We start from the raw sequence: 19,088 nt of genomic DNA, 5'->3' as shown, positions 1-19,088 counted from the left end.
TATTTAGAACATAGAATATAGAACATTACTATGCAGTACAGGCCCTTCAGCCCTCGATGTTGCGCCAACCAGTGGAACCAATCTAATGACCCTCTAACCTAAGCTATTCCAATATTATCCATATGCCTATCCAATGACCATTTGAATGCCCTTAAAGTTGGCGAGTCCACAACTGTTGCAGATAGGGCGTTCCACGCCCTTACTACCCTCTGAGTAAAGAACCTACCTCTGACATCCATCCTATAACTATTACTCCTCAATTTAGAGCTATGTCCCCTTGTGTTAGCCATCACCATCCAAGGAAAAAGGCACTCATTGTCCACCCTATCCAATCCTCTGATCATCTTGTATGTCTCAATTAGGTCACCTCTTCTTTTCTCTAATGGAAACAACCTCAAATGCCTCAGCCTTTCCTCATAAGACCTTCCCACCATACCAGTCAACATCCTGGTAAACCTCCTCTGCACCCTTTCCAATGCTTCCACATCTTTCTTATAATGTGGCAACCAGAACTGTACACAATACTCCAAGTGCGGCCGCACCAGAGTTTTGTACAGCTGCAACATGATCTCACGGCTCCGAAATTCAATCCCTCTACCAATTTTAGATAAATTGGATTATCTAATATTTAGATAAATGAAAGGTGATACATTTTGATGGATTGAACCAGGGCAGGCCTTACTCATGACATGATAGAGGTATATAAGATACTGAAGGGAATAGATAGAGTTAATAGTGAGAGACTGCTCCCTAGACTGGGTACGAACACGAGAGGTCATCATTTAAGGGTGAGGGGGGGAGGTATAATTTGGAGGTGAGAAGAAGGTTCTTTACGCAGAGAGTTGTGGGGGTCTGGAATGCGCTACCGAGTAGGGTGGTGGAGGCAGGAACGTTGGACTCATTTAAGATGCAGTTAGATAGGCACATGAGTGAAACGAGAATGGAGGGATATGGTAGGGGCTATTAAATAGGGTTAAACCTCGGGAGACACCGGAAGGGCAGGCTGTATGATTAATATTTTTTGTCTTTATTCCACAGGTGGAGGTCCACCTCGTGTCAAGCGAGGGGCATGCACACGGCAGGTCGTGCGTGGGCTGCTCTTGGAAGTCCAGGAGTGGCCTAGTACTTCATGTCGGTGTGTGTGCTTGATCCTGGACCGGTAGACGGGCGCCGCAACAGCTCAGTGACTAGCACTGCTGGCTGTGCAGACACATGGATATGGGCCTGTGTCTGTGGGAGTTTGCGCATTCTCCCTGTGGTTGCGTGGGTTTCCTCCGGGCGCTCCGGTTTCCTCCCACACCCCAAAGATGTGCTCTTAGGCTAATCGGTTTTTACCAAATTGACACTATTTCTTCCCTGAATCTGACTGAGTAGGGTCCCATTCGTAGACATGCAGGGTAGAATAGGTGTAGGGTGATGCGGCGGCGCGGGCTCGTTGGGCCGAAGGGCCTGTTTCCCGTGCTGGGTTGTTCTTTGTTCTTTGTTCAGTTAATAGCAGAGCACTGGGGAGAGTTAAAGAACAAAGAGATCTCAGGGTACAGGTTCATAACTCCTTGACAGTGGAGTCACAAGTGGATAAGATGGTGAAGAAGGCATTCGGCATCCTTGGTTTCATGGGTCAGAACATTGAATTGGGACGTCTTGTTGAAGTTGTACAAGACATTGGTAAGGCCACACTTGCAATGCTGTGTACAGTTCTGGTCACCCTATTACAGAAAGGATATTATTAAACTAGAAAGAGTGCAGAAAAGATTTACTAGGATGTTATTGGGACTTGGTGATTTGAGTTTATAGAATCCCTGCAATACAGAAGGAGATCATTTGGCTCATCAAGTCTGTACTGATCACAATCCCACCCAGGCCCTATTCTGTAACCCCATGCATTTACACTTTTACTCCCCCTGACACTCGGGTCAATTTAGCAAGGCCAATCAACCTAACCTGAAACCGGACCACCTGGAGCAAACCCACGCAGACACGGCGAGAACGCAAACTCCACAGAGGCGGTGACCCAAGGCTCAAATTGAACCTGGGACCCTGATGCTGTGAGGTAGCAGTGCTAACCATGCTGCCCTAGATGAGGTGGTGTTCCTCCAGTTTGCATTGAGCGTCACTGAAGCATTGCAGCAGATGAAGGATGAACATGGGGGCAAAAGGGCAAGATGGTGAGTTAAAATGGCAAGGAACAGGCAGATTGGGTTATGCTTGCGGACTTACCCAGTTTATGTTTTGTCTCTTCAATGTAGAGGAGACCATATTAGAAGCAGCAAATGCAGTAGAACAAATTGACTCCACACGGACTACAGCAGTTCATGAACACTCCACGCTTGAACCTTCACAAGGACAATTAGGGATGGATAATGTTGCCCTTGCCACTGATGACTATATCCCATAAATAAAAGAATATTCAGTGACTGGATGTATACAAAAATCAGGGGGCTACTATCCTGATTACCTGCTTCTCCAGAATTTTTATTAAATGAGTACCTTGTGGTCTTGTACTGTACATCATTTGCATTTACCAACAAAGGAATCGGACATGCGCTTTGAAAGTAACATTTCGTGTTTGCTACGTTAGTTATACTCGTTAACCTGCCAGAAATGTTCTTACTTGTTTGTTCCAGTGTAAGTGAATTCTCAATAATGTGAAAAATGCTTTAATCGTTGCTGAACAATCCCTCTGGACCAGACAATTCACTCTCATAAGTGTTCCTTCAGATTTGAATTATGTCAGATTTTCTCTCCTCTGAAATCCCATATTTATTTCCCATTCTTTTATTCCGATTTCCTCTTTGATTTGGCATTATGTTACACATGCAGATGCCGACTCTGTCAGGATTTTCCGGTCTGCTTGGTGAAAACTTGTCCTTGTGGAGGACACTTTAGAAATTGCTTGAAATGGCTTTCCGATCACAAAGGACCTCAAAACACCCGGAGAAACTCTGTGGGTAAATGTATGTTTAATAAACGGAGATGCCACCTGTTACCCGGCTAACTTCAAATCTGGGCCATTATGATTTGATTCATTAAGCGTCTTTTCTTTTGCAATAACTTGGGTGTTTATTGTCTGTTTTAAAAATGGAGACTGTTGTGAGGTCTTTTTTCCCTGCTGATGACTGTGCGTTGTTCTACTTGGCCAATAAGAAAGGTAGAAAACGCGTTCCAGTTGCGGTATTGAAGAGGTTAAAAGTTTCGCGTGCGCTGTCACGAGGGGGAAGCCGCGCCTCCAGTTTCTGCTTATTAGCTGAGCCTTGCTGCTGGGGGTCGGGGAAGGGAGATCTGTGTTTGGTGTTTTTTGAACCCGGTGTGGTGGGAATTGTTTGTATGTTCATTTCCAGTTAAGGTTATTGTGCCTGGTGGAAAAAAAAAGCAGCAATGTCTGTTGGAGACAAGCTATCAAGCGGATTTCAGCCTCCTTTTGAGCATTTTTCCACCCAGGCACTTCATGCGGGACAGGATCCCGAACAGTGGAAATCTATGGCAGTAGTGCCACCAATATCTCTGTCTACCACGTTTAAACAAAGTGCTCCAGGACAACATGCCGTAAGTATTTAGTGAGTCGAAAGTTTTAGGTTTCCGGTATTACACTTCTAGTACGAAGAAACAAAAGGCTGGTACTCGCCTTTTGATTACAGCAAAACGTCTGGTGGGGCGAGGGATGGAAGGGGGCATTATTAATATACTAATCATTTGTCTTGTGTATCGTTTACATCTACCGGCAAAAGAAATTTGATGTGTTTTTAGAATCTAATGTTTGGTATCTTGGATAGGGTTGCCAACCCTCCAGGAAGTGGCTTAGAGTTTCCAGGAACTTAAAATCAATTTCCAGGACAGTACTGTGGGCAATCCTGGAGAAAAATCGTCTGCGTGACTTCAATTTTTCTATGAACATCCTTTTTCCAAATATTAAAAATATAAGCGGTGGAAAAAAGGCTGTTTGGCAGACAGTCAAGCATCATCCAATTGGACGTTGAGTCGTTTAGCTTTCCGATTGAAGGAAGGTAGTAGCCACAGGGTGGATGTGCTGGCTCTCAAAGGCTGGGGCATGTGATGAAATAACAAGGAATGCATTTAACTACTAATTTTGGTGGGGATTGCTGTTATATTTCACAAACTTTCTTTGTTTCATATCAAAACAAAATAGTGTGGCTGTTGGATATGTGAAATAAAACACAGGAGGTACTGGAAATGCTTAGCAGGCCTGGTGGTATCTATGGAGAGAGAAACAAGTTTTTGAGTCAGAAATGAAGGCAATTGGAAGGGATCACAGAGTGGTTAGCACTGCTACCTCACATTGCCAGGAACTTGGTTTTGATTCCTGGCTTGGGTCACTGTGTGTGGAGTTTGTGTTTCCTCTCTCAGTCCAAAGATGTGTGGGTTAGATGGTTTGGCCATGCTAAATTTCCCCTGTGTCAGGGGGACTAGCTGGGTTATGGAGCTATAGGGATAGGGCCTGGGTGGGATTGTGATTGGTGCAGACTTGATGGGCCAAATGGCCTCCTGCACTGTAAGATATTATGATTCTAAAAGAGAAGATCTTGGATAGATTGGGGGCAGAGGAGGGATTAAATAGAGTCATAGAAGTTTACAGCATGGAAACAGGCCCTTTGGTCCAACTTGTCCATGCTGCCCTTTTTTTTTTCAAACCCCTAAGCTAACACCAATTGCCTGTGTTTGGTCCCTATCCCTCTATACCCATCTTACCCATGTAACTGTTGAAATGCTTTTACAAAGACAAAATTGTATCTGCTTCTACTACTACCTCTGGCAGCTTGTCCCAGACACACACCATACTCTGGGAGGAAAGAATTGCCCCTCTGGACACTCTTGTAACTCCCACCTCTCACTTAAACCAATGCCCTCTAGTTTTAGACTCCCCCACTTTTGGGAAAAGATATTGACTATCTAGCTGAACTATGCCCCTCATTATCTTGTAGACCTCTATAAGATCGCCCCCTCAGCCTTCTATGCTCCAGAGAAAAAAGTCTGTCTTTTCAGCCTCTCCTCATAACTCAATCCATCAAATCCCAATAAATCTGTTCTGCACTCTTTCTAATTTTAATAATATCCTTTCTATAATAGGGTGAGCAGAGTTGTATACAATATTCTAAGTATGGCCATTCCAATGTCTTGTACAACTTCAACAAGATATCCCAACTCCTGTATTCAATGCTCTGACCGATGAAACCAAGCATGCTGAATGCTGCCTTTACCACTCTGTCCACCTATGACTCTACTTTCAAGGAGCTACGAACATATATCTCTGGATCTTTGTTCTGTATCTTCCCCAATGCCCTACTATTAACTAAGTCCTGCCCTCGTTCAGTCTAACAAAATGCATCATCTTGCATTTGTCTCAGTTAAACTCCATCTGCCATTTGTCAGCCCACTGGTCCAATCGATCAAGATCATGTTGCAATCGGAGATAACTTTCTTCACTGTCCACTATGCCACTAATCTTGGTGTCATCTGCAAACTTACTAACCATGCTGCCTATATTCTCATCCAAATCATTAATATAAATGACAAATAACAGTGGACCCAGTGCTGATCCCTGAGGCACACTTCTGAACCTTCCACACACCTGACAAAGGGACAGTGTTTCTGAAAGCTTGTGGGTTTACTATCAAATAAACTGGTTAGACTTTAACCTGGTGTTGAGACTTTTTACTTTGTTTATCCCAGTCCAACGTCAGCATCTCCATGTCATGCATGCTGCTGGTCACAGGCCTCCAATTTGAAAAACAACCCTCTACAACCACCCTCTAGCTTCTGTCAAGAAGCCAATTTTGTATCCATTTAGATACCTCACCCTGGATCCTGTGAGATTTAACGTTATGCAACAACCTACCATGCAGTACCTTGTCAAAGGCCTTGCTGAAGTCCATATAGACAACATCAACCACACTGCTCTCATCTACCTTCTTGGTTACCCTTTCAAAATACTGAATCAAATTTGTGAGATGTGATTTTCTACTCTCAAAGCTATGCTGTTTGTCTCCAATCAGTCCATGCATCTCTAAATGCCTGTAGATCCTGTCTCTCAAAATACCTTGCAACAACTTACCCACCACAGATGTGAGGCACACTGGCATGCTTTTCCCTGCAGCCCTTTGTTTTTTAAAACAATGGCACAACATTTGCACTCTCTGATCTTCAGGCACTTCACCCTTGACTATCGAAGATTCAGACATCTCTGCTAGGGGACCTTCAGTTTCCTCCCTAGTGTCCCACAATGTCCTGGGATAAACTTCATCAGGTCCTGGGGATTTATCTATCTTAATGCAGTTTGACTTCCAGCAAATGATAAAGGCCTTGAATCTAAAGACATAGTAAGTGCTAATGGTAGTAAAGAAACAGCGTATGTCTAGTTTGTGTGAATGGTGGAATAATGAAAGCTCCATGCAAGATTCACACTGGCAAAATTTTAAAAAAATTCCAGATGGACAACAGAGTTCAATGTTTGAAATTGTTGAACTCTAATACTAAAGTCCAGAGGCTGCAAAAGTGCCTTAAAATTAGCTTTTTAACATCATAGATGATTTGCTGAACAAGTATGATGGCATATATCAATAATTTGACACTTTATTTACAGTTATTTTCTAACTATGCAGCATTTTTTTTGAAGGGGGGGTAATTATTTTGGCTGTGATAGCAATGTTACCTCTGGAGGTTGCCCTCGGGCAAGTCACTCACCATCCTGGCTTGGCAATGTATTGCCATTCCTTCACTGTTGCTGGGTCAAAATCTTCACATTCCCTCCCTAACAGCACTATGGATGTACCTATACCTGATGGACTGCAGTGGTTCAAGAAGGCAGCGCATCGCCATTGTCTGAAGGGCAACTAGGGATGGGCAATAAATACTGGCCTACCTGTGCTGTTGTCGTGGTTCCCCAAGACGACAACTTATTTAACCCGATTGAAACAGAGAGTCTGAGTTGTAATCCTCCAAGCAGTAGACTTTATTTTCCAGTACAAGAGAAATAAAGCCGGGAGGTCCGGAACACTCCACAGAGCCCTCGGCTTACAGTCTTTTTATGCACATTTCAGCTCCATATCTCAAGATTCTTATCTCGCTTTTACAATGCGACCTCGTTTAGCCACCATTGTTTCTGTACTGACCCCTTATTTACCTTGCTTGAGATTGGTCACCCATTGTTACATCTCTTTTCCTCTCGAAACCATGGTAGTTACATCCTTTGCCCCTATCTTTACGACTCTGCTTGTACAACAATAGTGGTTTAGCTGACTTAGGCCGAATGTGAAGAAAAACATGCTCACTTTATTCTTTCTTGCTTGTTACGATCATATATTAAGCTGGACAGCTGTATAGTACCCATTGTCTCCCCAAGTGACTGCTGTTTGCGTTTGCTAATAAGTAACTGCTATACTACTTCTCTGGGTCTCCTGCTCTGATCACATTTGCTACACTTGATTATATTAAGTTACAAATCAGCTATACTTGATTACCCATCCCAATTCTACTTCAAGGAAGACACTCTAATACTATCCGTGATTCCATATTTCATACCCAGTTTAGGTACAATTGTTCAGTACAAATTCTCTAAGTACTAACATGCTTACATATTGAGTACAAATTTCCTTACATATCCCCCCTTTGAGACTATCCCCTAGTCTCATCCCAATTACCAAGGCCAGCTCAGATAGTCCCCCTTGTTTGACCCTGTTCACATGCACATATTTAATCACACTTGTAGGCAACGTGGGGGAGCCAAGTACTTTGGCCAGGGATCAATGTCCCCATTCTAGTCTTATCATGGCTTGTCTAGCAAAAGTCCTGATTCTTAGGTTGCTCCCCCAGATTGCCTGCCCCTAACAGTCATCAGCCAAAAACCTTCCCACCCTTGTCTAGGGAAGGGAAAAAGACTGATTCCTGTGTACAGACTAAGTCTCTTGGTCTCCGTAGGCATCGGTGAGGTTGTAGACCGATCCTCCACTAGTGCAGCTATTTCGCAAACTGACAGGTTTCAATTTCAACCAGGGTCATTGTGAATTCATCCAGCGGGGGCAGTTCAATGTTTCCCCATTCCTTAGTTGTCCCTCCCAAACGTGGGTTGCTTGTCACTTGTGTCACCATTTGTCGCACTGCCAATCTGGCAAGGAGGGATCTCAAGACAGGTAAAAAACAGCAAAATATTAATCCCAGGATGGTTATTGTCATGGCTGCCACAACTCCAGCTTTAGCAAACCAGGCCCCCCATCTTCCTAACATATTGTCCAGCCAATTCCATACCCCATTGTGACTGTGGCTGCCTTTTCGTATGCCCACCAAGCTGCTGCCAGACCTTGATAGCAAGGAGGATACCCCATTGCTACGTCGTCTAGCTTGGTGCTGTAATATGCTACAGCCTGCCTTCGTCTGCCCTTGCAATTCTCCTGCATTAACACTGCTGTAGCAAATCCTGCTTCTCTGTTACTCACAAATAAGTCAAAGGGTTTGTCATAGGTTGGTAAAGCCAATGCTGGTGCCTGTGCCATTTCTTTCTTTATATTCTCAAATGCTTCCGAGGCATCTTTATCCCATTTTAGTTTAGCTTTTAATTCGTCACACCCCTCCTCTTTCATTATTTTCCGTAGTGCCTGTGTTTTTTCTGCATAGCTTTCCACCCATTCTGAACTGAATCCTGTCATTCCCAAAAATGTCATCATTTGCCCTACTGTCTGTGGTTTTGAAACCTTTAATACCGCTTCTATCTGCTGTAAAGCTATTCTTTTTTGTCCTTCCGATATTTCCCTCAATTGCTTCTGCCTTAATCGGATACTGTGGTCTGTAAGGTCCTTGTCGTCCGGTCTTTAGTCTAACCTCCACTGGATTAGCATTTTTAACCCTCCCCACATCAGTGTCCTGTCTGGACCACAACTCCTGTGGGATGGAATTCAAATCCTTTTCTAAGCTCTCTCTCCACTCCTGCTCCTGCTTCTCAATCTCTGCCCCTATTTTTACCTGTTTTGGCTTCCCGATCATTTTAACATCCAAGATTATCTTCAACATTTGTCCATTACTGGACGTCCAAATATCTACGTTTTCTGTCTGAACAAATTCTAATTCTTGTGCTCTCAGCACCATTGGTCCTAGGTCCTTTGATCTATATCCCGGATTCACTTTCAGTGTAACATGTGGTTCTGCTCCAGGTACAGAGAACCATTTGTTAACCCATTCATCTCTAACAACTGCGAGGGCCGCTCCCTCTGGGCCAACTAAAATACTTTTTGACCTTATCTCTTGTTCTCGTCCTGCCTCCTTTTCCCATTTCTCCTGTATCTCAGGTTTCTGTTCTTCATCAAATATCATTGTGCTGTGTAGTTCTGTCCTTGGCCATTCGGCCTGTGGAACCCAAGTATCTATCAGCTCCCCCCAAACTTCCCATACCTGTTTTTTAACTTGTTCCTCTATGTCTCCCAACCAGTACACATTAACCCCTTCCTTTCCTGGTACTCCGAGTAAATACACTCCCATCAAATCAATTCCTTGTTCTGTACATTCTAATTTTAGTCCTAAACCTAGGATTGCATCTCTTCCTAATAAATTTAATGGCGTTCTATCACACACTAATATAGGTACATGAGTAGTTTTGCTTCCAATGGTGACAGGTACCGGCGTTGTCATCTGAGTTAACGTTACTTTCCCCGAGAACCCCACAGTTTTCACAAACTGGTTTGATAATGGTAGGTGATTCGCATATTTTGTTTGTATGCACGTACACGTGGCACCGGTGTCTATCATCATGGGGACCTCAACCCCTCCTACTCTAACACTAATTATGGGTTCCTGATCTGCTGTATCTGTTATTTGTACGTACTGTCCTACCATTTCAGGGTTCTCAGGGCCCCCCTATAGGGAGCTCTGAAAATTCACAGGTCCCTGCAGCACGGGGGTGTTATTCAACGGCATTTGCTGGCCTATCTGCTGCTGGTTTTCTCCCTGCCTGTAAGAGTTCTGTGGGCAATTTCTTTTTATATGTCCTGCTTCCCCGCACCCCCAGCATACGCCTGGAGGGCCAGGCGGCGGTCCCTGCCTTGGAAGCTGCTGATTTCCCTGCCCCTGTCCTCTCTGATTCTGATAGGGTGGCCTACCACCTCCTTGTCCTTTCCCATTTCTATTCCAGTCAGTCTGATTTTGTGGAGCATAAGGGTTTTGATAATGTGAGCCATAGCCTCCTGGGTTCATGGACAGCGGGAAGGCAGAAATGTTATAGGTTATGATGGGCTGGCCTCCATCTCCGTTTCTCCCTAGCATCGGTGCAGGTATTTCCTCTGTCTTTTGGTTCACCACCATCGGTGCTATTTTCTTGAGTGTGGGGTCTTCTTTCACTTTCAGCTTTTCCTTACTTTTAATTTCTTCCAGCTGGGCTTGCAGGAGTTTGCGTTGTATCTCCTTCAACTGTTTGTCTGCATTTTTCCTCCCTGCGATGTCTTTCCACTGCATGGGCAACATAATCCACAAACTCTCGGTAGTTTTTCGAATCCAGGCCCACCACTTCTTCCAGTCTTGCCTTAGCTGAAGTCGGCAGGCCTGCTAGGATTGCGGCTCGGAACAGGGAGTTGGTTAGTGGATCTGTTAGAATGTCCCTCTCCGTGTCCCTTCTCCACCTTCTTAATTGGTTTTCTATGTACACGGCCGCATTCTCTTCCTCACCCAACGGTTCCCCTCTCAGTTTTTATATCCATCCGATTGGGGTACATATCCCGTAGTGCTTGCCAAATGTCGTGGCGGTATGGGTCCATTAGTGTCCCATCCACATCCGGGTCATAGGCTGCGGTCGGGATGCCAGCACGTCTCATTACTTCAGCCATTTGGTCCATTCCTAACACTTTTGTCAAGAGGGCTTTGATGTCACCCAGCGCCATCCTCTTTCCCATCATTCCAGCCTCCAGCTGTCCAATCCACCTTCCGGCTCCGTCCAAAATATTGGGTAATTCGTTAATCAAATAAGGCAAATCCTGACCTGACCAAGGGATATACTGCAGTCTGCCATCCTTCAGAATCACCGGGAACATCCCTTTCTCCCTTCGTTCCTCGGCTGGATATTTTACAGGTTGGTGTCTTTTTCGCATTGATTTTCTTCGTCCCCCTAACACTGACTGTCTCTCCTCCTCTTCACTACTTTCTTCTGTCCCTCCTTCCATCCCTTCCTCTATTCTTTCTCTCTCTGGGTGCTTCCATGTCCAGGCTCTCCCCAACTTTCGTCTGTCACCCCCTCTTTGTACTTCCCAGCATTTTTCCTCTGTGCTGCTTTCTGTCTCTTTTTCCTCTTTCCTCCCTCCGACTCTCTTTCCTTCTATCTTTTCTTGTGATATCTCACTTTCACATTCGTGGAGATCCTCTCCCATTTTCTGCTCGCATTCTTTCCTGGCCCCAGTCCCTTCTCTTCCGTGCCTCTTGTCTCCTTCTCCTTCTATTACCTTTTTTGCCCATTCCAAAAGATCCACCGCGTTTACTTCTGCCTCTAACTGCCTCCTCCTTTGAATTAACCCATCCAGGTTTTCTTCCATCCTCCTAGTCTCTTCCTCAATACCTTGTCTCCTTTCTTCCTCCTTCTGTGCCCACTGTTCCTTTGTCATTTGCTTTACGTCAAACTCTCCCTCCAAAATTCATTGTACCTGATATAACTGGGTACAGTCCTACGGGATTTGACCCTTCCAGGTATGGGGGTGGGGCTACGTTTGGGTCTTCCAGCTCCTTCTTCTCCTGAGTCTGGACTGGCATTAGCATCCTACCCCTCCCCCATGCCCTTTTTCTCTCTCTCCCTTCTTCTTCGAACAACGCTAATATCTCTAACTCCTTTTCTCGCTTCTCCCTTCTTTTGCTCGATCTATCCTTGATTTTATAGTTCTTTATCATTCCCTTCTGATCCTCACACCTCTCTATGCACCATGTGCCTTCCTCCGGCCACTGTGTATTTGTCTTACTTGTTCTTTTAGCCCAATTTTTTTTTACCCAAGACTGAGATGTGTTCAATTAATCCAGTTTAAACCTGTTTAATTAATTCAAACTAAGAGAATTCCAATTATCTTAGTTCCGTCCTTTTTTTTCCCAATCATTTCCATTGTTGATCTAGTGGGTGAAATGGATCCCACCCCTAGGTCGCTCTTATCACAGTCCGGTGATACCTATCAGGGGTGATCAGTCCCCTCCGTACCACCGCTTACACTCGTGGGCTTACACCCTTAAGCTCACACTATTAAGCCGGCTTTCCCTTCTACTCCGGCGATCTCTCAGACAGATTCTTTCTTACTCTCATCTGAACATCACATCCCAGGCATCCTTTTCTAGCCTTTACACTCACTTCAAACTCCTGAGCTTCGCATAGGGGGCTACCCCTCTTAACAACTGGTCTAAGGCTGGGTGTAAAGACAGACACCTCCTTATTTGCACGTGCTCAGCTCAGACCTCTCACACACTCTCACACTCTTTCATCACAGATGAGCACCTACTGTACTTTGATTCACTCCCTTAAATTCGGTAATCTATTCCGGAGCTCCGGTTGTGGCCATTCAACCGGACCCATAAACAGATCCCAGGTTTCAGCACCAATTCTTGTAGGTAAAGATACCTCTGAGACTAATTGTGAGTCAAAGTACAGCAGTTTAATTAACTAAAGCCTGATTCAGAAAATCCAAAATAAGATTTATTTTTATCACCATTAAATATCCTCACTAAATCAAGACCCTTGCACCTTCTTACAATTCTGGTACAATAAAACAAAACATCACTTGGAACACAGATGCACGAAGAAATACTGAAAGCATTCTAATATGCAATGTACATGTTTAATTATTTCTACAGCTCTGCCTTTGTAACCAACACAGGCAAGTACAAAATCAAATCTACTGTGTGCCTAAATGGTTAACTCTCCTTACAACTTTAAGATGCAATGTAATGCCACCTTTCCCACTTGGCAGAATTCAAATCTCTGTCCGATCCCTGCATAATTTAGTAAACTTAAAGCAATTCACTTTGATTGGCTATACCTATTACATCACCTGAGGGTCTCAATTACACAGTTACACCCTCTCCCTCTCTCTCTCTCTCTCTCTCTCTCTCTCTCTCTCTCTGTACCATACAGAGTCAGCCTGCTTGTCTCTTTTTTTTTAACCCTTTACTGGTGGGAGCTCACTGGCCTCTAATAAATTTGATGGGTGTCTCATGTCGTGACAAATCCCCTTCTCTCTCAAACAGTCATATAGTCATGCACAATTCCAAATACATAACCGCTATTAGCGTTCACCCCGCACCTCAGTAAAAGCCTATGTCAGGGTTCCCAGTTCCATTGACATACTCCTCTCTACTCTTTCTGCTCCCTCATCACATAACCTCCCCCTAGTTTTAACTACCGTATTAGGTAAGAGAGCAATCTCTCACAGACCTCTCTCCCTCTCGGTTGACGTCTTTTCCCCGAGGTCCTGGGTAGGTTCGGACTGGCAGGCCTTCCTACACTTACTCTCCTTGGGCAAGTCGTAACCTGGAATCCCGCTCCAAACCGCTTGACTTAACCTAGTTGCATCGATTAGCGTTCGGTTCTTTTTGCGTCGCACTTTTTACCCATTCACAGACAACACAGTATTCGCAGCGCGCTTTGCATGCAAAACTCTACCCTTCAGATCAGACTCAGTCTCTCAAAATGTTTTTCCCAATTTAGTTTTACCTATGCAGGATGTTCTTTGGGTTGGGGAGATCCAGGACCAGCAGAGAGCCGGGTGCGCTGGGCCTCGAGATCCCTTTTTCCGACAACAAGGATTTACATGCAATATAAGTCTGCTCACCTTGCTGTCAGAATGCCGGCTTTGGGATGTCCAGCCCCAGTCGGACCACCGTCTCCGCTGCTCCTTCCAGATGCTAGTTTCCGGGTGGTCTCCCACAACACCCTGCTCGCAGCGCCAATTTTGTCGTGGTTCCCCAAGACGACAACTTATTTAACCCGATTGAAACAGAGAGTCTGAGTTGTAATCCTCCAAGCAGTAGACTTTATTTTCCAGTACAAGAGAAATAAAGCCGGGAGGTCCGGAACACTCCACAGAGCCCTCGGCTTACAGTCTTTTTATGCACATTTCAGCTCCATATCTCAAGATTCTTATCTCGCTTTTACAGTGCGACCTCGTTTAGCCACCATTGTTTCTGTACTGACCCCTTATTTACCTTGCTTGAGATTGGTCACCCATTGTTACGTCTCTTTTCCTCTCGAAATCATGGTAGTTACATCCTTTGCCCTTATCTTTACGACTCTGCTTGTACAACAATAGTGGTTTAGCTGACTTAGGCCGAATGTGAAGAAAAACATGCTCACTTTATTCTTTCTTGCTTGTTACGATCATATATTAAGCTGGACAGCTGTATAGTACCCATTGTCTCCCCAAGTGACTGCTGTTTGCGTTTGCTAATAAGTAACTGCTATACTACTTCTCTGGGTCTCCTGCTCTGATCACATTTGCTACACTTGATTATATTAAGTTACAAATCAGCTATACTTGATTACCCATCCCAATTCTACTTCAAGGAAGACACTCTAATACTATCCGTGATTCCATATTTCATACCCAGTTTAGGTACAATTGTTCAGTACAAATTCTCTAAGTACTAACGTGCTTACATATTGAGTACAAATTTCCTTACACTGTCCACACATGTAAATGATTTTTTTTTAAAAATCTGGAGGTTGTGAATTCAAGCATTACAGCAGAACATTACAGTACTGAGGGAAGTGTTGTTTTGTTCAAATTGGTGCCCTTGGATAAGACATTAACCTCCTGTTTGAACTTCACGCCCAGATAAACAGAGCTTTTTAAGATTAGGGAATGCTAAGGTTAGGGAATGATAAGTATTTCTTCCTTGACCAAAGTCATGAAAACAAATCAATTCATCTCATTGGAATGTTGCCCATTGTACCATCTGTTCATGTTTCCTAATTAATAAGAATGCATATTTGATAATTCTGTCCTCTGAAGTTAAAATTAAAAATTCTTTCAAATGAGTTGAAGATTGTTGCACAATTTAAAGTTCAAGGTGCAAGAATGAACCAACATTTGGAACTGTTTCAGATTTACTGCCGTAAAACAGCTCCAGTTTTGTTCAATGATTAAAATAAATGCACAAGGTTAGCAAAACCTGATGATTACACCAATGTAACACTTCACAAATGGCACAACTTGTTTCAGGATGTACACAGTAGGGTCATATGTATTGGTTTGACCTATAATTTTATGATTTGATACAAATTGGAAAATATAATGGGAAGACAACTTTTTGTCCTGAGAAAATAAAGGGTAATCTTAAGACTCTTAATCTGGAGAAAGAGAAAATTTCCTCTGGTAGGCCGGTGATGAGGAAAACACTTAATATTAAACCAGGAGATGGGTTAGAAGTTTTTAAGAAGCTTATTGGAGCAGGGAATGCTTTGTATCCAGACCATGGAAAGGCAGGGTGGAGCTGGTTGAACACCTGCCCACCAACCTGCTGCCAAGGGCCTACAAATGAAGGCGATGGCCTAGTAACATTATCACCACACTATTAATCCAGAAAGTCTAATAATGTTCTGGGGATCTGGGTTTGTATCCCACCACAGCAGATGATGGAATTTGAATTTCATAAATCTGGAATTAAGAATCTACTGATGACTGTGACACTATTGTTGATTTTTGGTGAAACCCATCTGGTTTACCAATGCCCTTAGCAAGTCTGGCCTATATATAATCCCAGAGCCACAGCAATGTGGTTGACTCTCAACTACCCTCTGAACAAAGGCAACTAGTGATGGACAATAAATGTGGCCAGCCAGTGACACCTATGTCCCACGAATAAATAAAAGGCTTGGAATGAGGATGGGAGTGGGTTGTCTAGACCTCTCCAGTGTTTCCCCTGTAATATTGAAGATGTTTGGAAAGCCACTAGGGAATTTTATACACCTGCCTACCAACCTGCTGCCAAGGGCCTGTAAAATTCTGCCTAACTGGAAGTCCATCTGCACTGCTGTCAATGATTTGGTAGCTTAGGCAGTGTATAGCAGTGCAGTTGGACTTCCTCTAAGTATAATGGACTGGATTTCAAAGTTTAATTTTTAAACAGATTTTTTTATTGCATTAGCCCTTGTAAGATTCATGTTTCTTTTGGGTTAAATTTGTAAATATTTATACAACTGCCCTGATTTGTGAAAACAAGTCTACACTTGGAGATCTTTTGTACTTTAGATGATAATCAAGATAATTGGTGCTTGAAAGGACTTTTGCAGAGATTGTAGGCACAAAACTGGTGTAACATTTATGGATATGGAGTTGAAGATGAAGGCTATAGTTTTCCTACTCAGTTGGAGGGTTGAGTCAAAGTCTGCCTCTCTGTTTGAGGGAGTTGGTAGAAGGATGGAGCTGATGAGATCTTTCTTGGGGAAGCTAACTTGATGCCTGCCTAATGCTTGCAGGCTGTGTCACTAGGAATAGCATCTAGATGGATAGAACCATGAGTCCCTGGAGATGCACAAAGATGGAATGCATCCGAGGGTTCTGAAAGAAATGGCGGAGGTTATAGTGGATGCCTTGGTGGTTATTTTCCAGACGTCGCTGGATTCCGGGGAAGTGCCGGAAGATTGGAAAACGGCTAATGTTACGCCGTTGTTTAAGAAGGGTGCCAGGCAAAAGGCGGGGGATTATAGGCCGGTTAGTTTAACGTCTGTGGTAGGTAAAATGTTAGAATCCGTCATTAAGGAGGAAATTGCGAGGCATCTTGAAGGGAATTGCTTGATAGGGCAGACGCAACACGGTTTCATTAAAGGGAAGTCGTGTCTGACAAATTTACTGGAGTTCTATGAGGATGTGTCTAGGGCAGTGGATAGAGGAGAGCCGGTGGATGTGGTCTTTCTGGATTTTCAGAAGGCATTTGACAAGGTACCTCACAAGAGGTTATTGCAGAAGGTCAGGGGACATGGAGTTGGGGGTAGGGTGTTAGCGTGGATAGAGGATTAGTTGTCAAATGGGAGGCAGAGAGTGGGGGTCAATGGGTGCTATTCGGATTGGCGGTTGGTGACTAGTGGGGTGCCCCAGGGGTCGGTGCTGGGGCCTCAGCTATTTACCATTTATATAGATGATCTGGAGGAGGGAACTGAGTGCAGGGTGTCGAAATTTGCTGATGACACCAAGATTGGGGGAAAGGCAAATTGTGCGGAGGGTGTGGAGAGTCTGCAGAAGGATCTAGATAGGCTGGGCGAATGGGCCAGGAAATGGCAAATGGAATTTAATGTTGGCAAGTGTGAGGTGGTCCACTTTGGTAGGAAGAATGGTAGGAAGGACTATTACTTACGTGGCGAAAAACTGCAGCAGGCGACAGTGCAGAGGGACCTCGGGGTCCTTGTGCATGAGTCGCAAAAACCCAGCTTGCAGGTGCAGCAGGTGGTCAGGAAGGCGAATGGGATGCTGGCCTTCATAGCGAGGGGGATTGAATATAAAAGTAGGGAGGTCTTGCTGCAGCTGTATAGGGCATTGGTGAGGCCGCAGCTGGAGTACTGTGTGCAGTTTTGGGCGCTGCATCTGCGCAAGGATATTTTGGCCCTGGAGGGAGTGCAGAGGAGGTTTACTAGGCTGATACCGGAGTTGAGGGGATTGAGCTATGAGGAGAGGCTGAATAAACTAGGCTTGTACTCGTTAGAGTTTAGAAGAATGAGGGGAGATCTCATTGAGACGTATAAGATGATGAATGGGATGGATAGGATAGAGGTGGAGAGACTCTTCCTGCTCAAAAAAGACAGTAGGACTAGGGGGCACAGCCTCAAGATAAAGGGGAGGCGGTTTAGAACGGAGTTGAGGAGGAACTTCTTCACTCAAAGGGTGGTGAATCTCTGGAATTCTCTGCCCGTTGAAGTGGTGGAGGCTGCCTCGCTAAATATTTTTAAGAAGCGGGTTGATGGGTTTTTGATAAGAGAGGGGATTAAGGGTTATGGGGAGAGGGCGGGAAAGTGGAACTGAGCCACGACAGATCAGCCATGATCTTATTGAATGGCGGGGCAGGCTCGAAGGGCTAGATGGCCTACTCCTGCTCCTATTTCTTATGTTCTTATGTTCTTATGTGAGACGGGAGAAACTATTTCTGGAGATGTGGTTGTTGCACTGGGGAAAAATGTAAAGAAACGAAGTGAAGGCAGTCCCTTGGAGCCTGATTGGAAGAGACAATGGGCCGTACCAAATGCTGCAAAAGTTGAGGAAGGCAAGAAGCTCAAGGTTGTCATTTATGATTTTGGTGAAGGCAATTTTGGGTGAGTATGTATGCTAAGGGGATTCTAACACAAATTTTGAGATTTATACAGGCAAGGTGACAGCAACATATTCAATCTTTGCAAGTTAGTCACTTGAGGGTGGTAGCTGGAGATGGCTCTGAAGTAACTTTTTTTGAGATGGGGATGATGATTGCAGCTGAGAGCAGTCTCTGTTATCTGGAACTGTAATTAATTAAGCTTAGAAGAAGATCAGTGTAAGATGGAAGGGAAAACTAGATTGGCATGAGTGACGTCTATGAAAAATAGAGTGGGATTTGGTGGGTAGCAGCAGCTGCACAAATAGCTTCTCATTTGGAGTTTTGGTGATATTTTGCACTTGGTGAATCCTACCATTCAAAGTGGATGACACTTGATAGAGGGAAGAGAGAGAAGTCTTGATGAGGACTTGTAAGTTATTGGTCTTAGAAGGGAACATCCTAATAATGGAATGTGTACTCATAGCTTTGGTGAGGAGAGAAGATGCTCAATTTTTCATCTAATGACTACAGGAGCTTTGTTAGAGTAAATATCCCAGAGAGTAAGGTAGTGATTTTTGTAGGAAGGAAAAATTGAGATGCAGCGGAGAAATTAGCACTGAAAAGCAAATTTGGTCAGCTAGTTTTGAGGAGCAGAGGATGATACAGTTAGGATTGCTGCTTTGATAGTGCACGACTGATCGTATTGATTTTAAGATCTGTAAAACAACTTTGATACTGTTATGTTGATGCACCTTTAGATGGTAATCGAAAACACCCATTTTGACAAATAACACCTTCATATATACACGTGTCAAATGTTGAGCTCTGTCGATGTGCAGAACTATCATTGCATT

The 19,088-nt window shown here is 44.1% G+C and overlaps 1 protein-coding gene across 1 annotated transcript in view; it reads left to right on the top strand.

Moving 5' to 3' along the window:
* The first annotated feature begins 2,231 nt into the window (after positions 1–2,231).
* Positions 2,232–19,088, top strand: part of cth (cystathionase (cystathionine gamma-lyase)) — a 52,257-nt gene continuing 35,400 nt past the window's right edge. Inside the window, exon 1 of the mRNA XM_080195567.1 lies at positions 2,232–3,543. Coding sequence (XP_080051693.1) covers positions 3,376–3,543 — 168 coding nt within the window. The 5' untranslated portion in view covers positions 2,232–3,375. The remainder of the gene's footprint in view (positions 3,544–19,088) is intronic.

This window comes from Carcharhinus amblyrhynchos, chromosome 9, assembly GCF_965287045.1.
Source record: "Carcharhinus amblyrhynchos chromosome 9, sCarAmb.v2.hapA, whole genome shotgun sequence".
NCBI classification, from domain to species: Eukaryota; Metazoa; Chordata; class Chondrichthyes; order Carcharhiniformes; family Carcharhinidae; genus Carcharhinus; species Carcharhinus amblyrhynchos.
The sequence above is the reverse complement of the archived record's forward strand: the minus strand, read 5'-3'. Positions and strand labels throughout refer to the sequence as shown.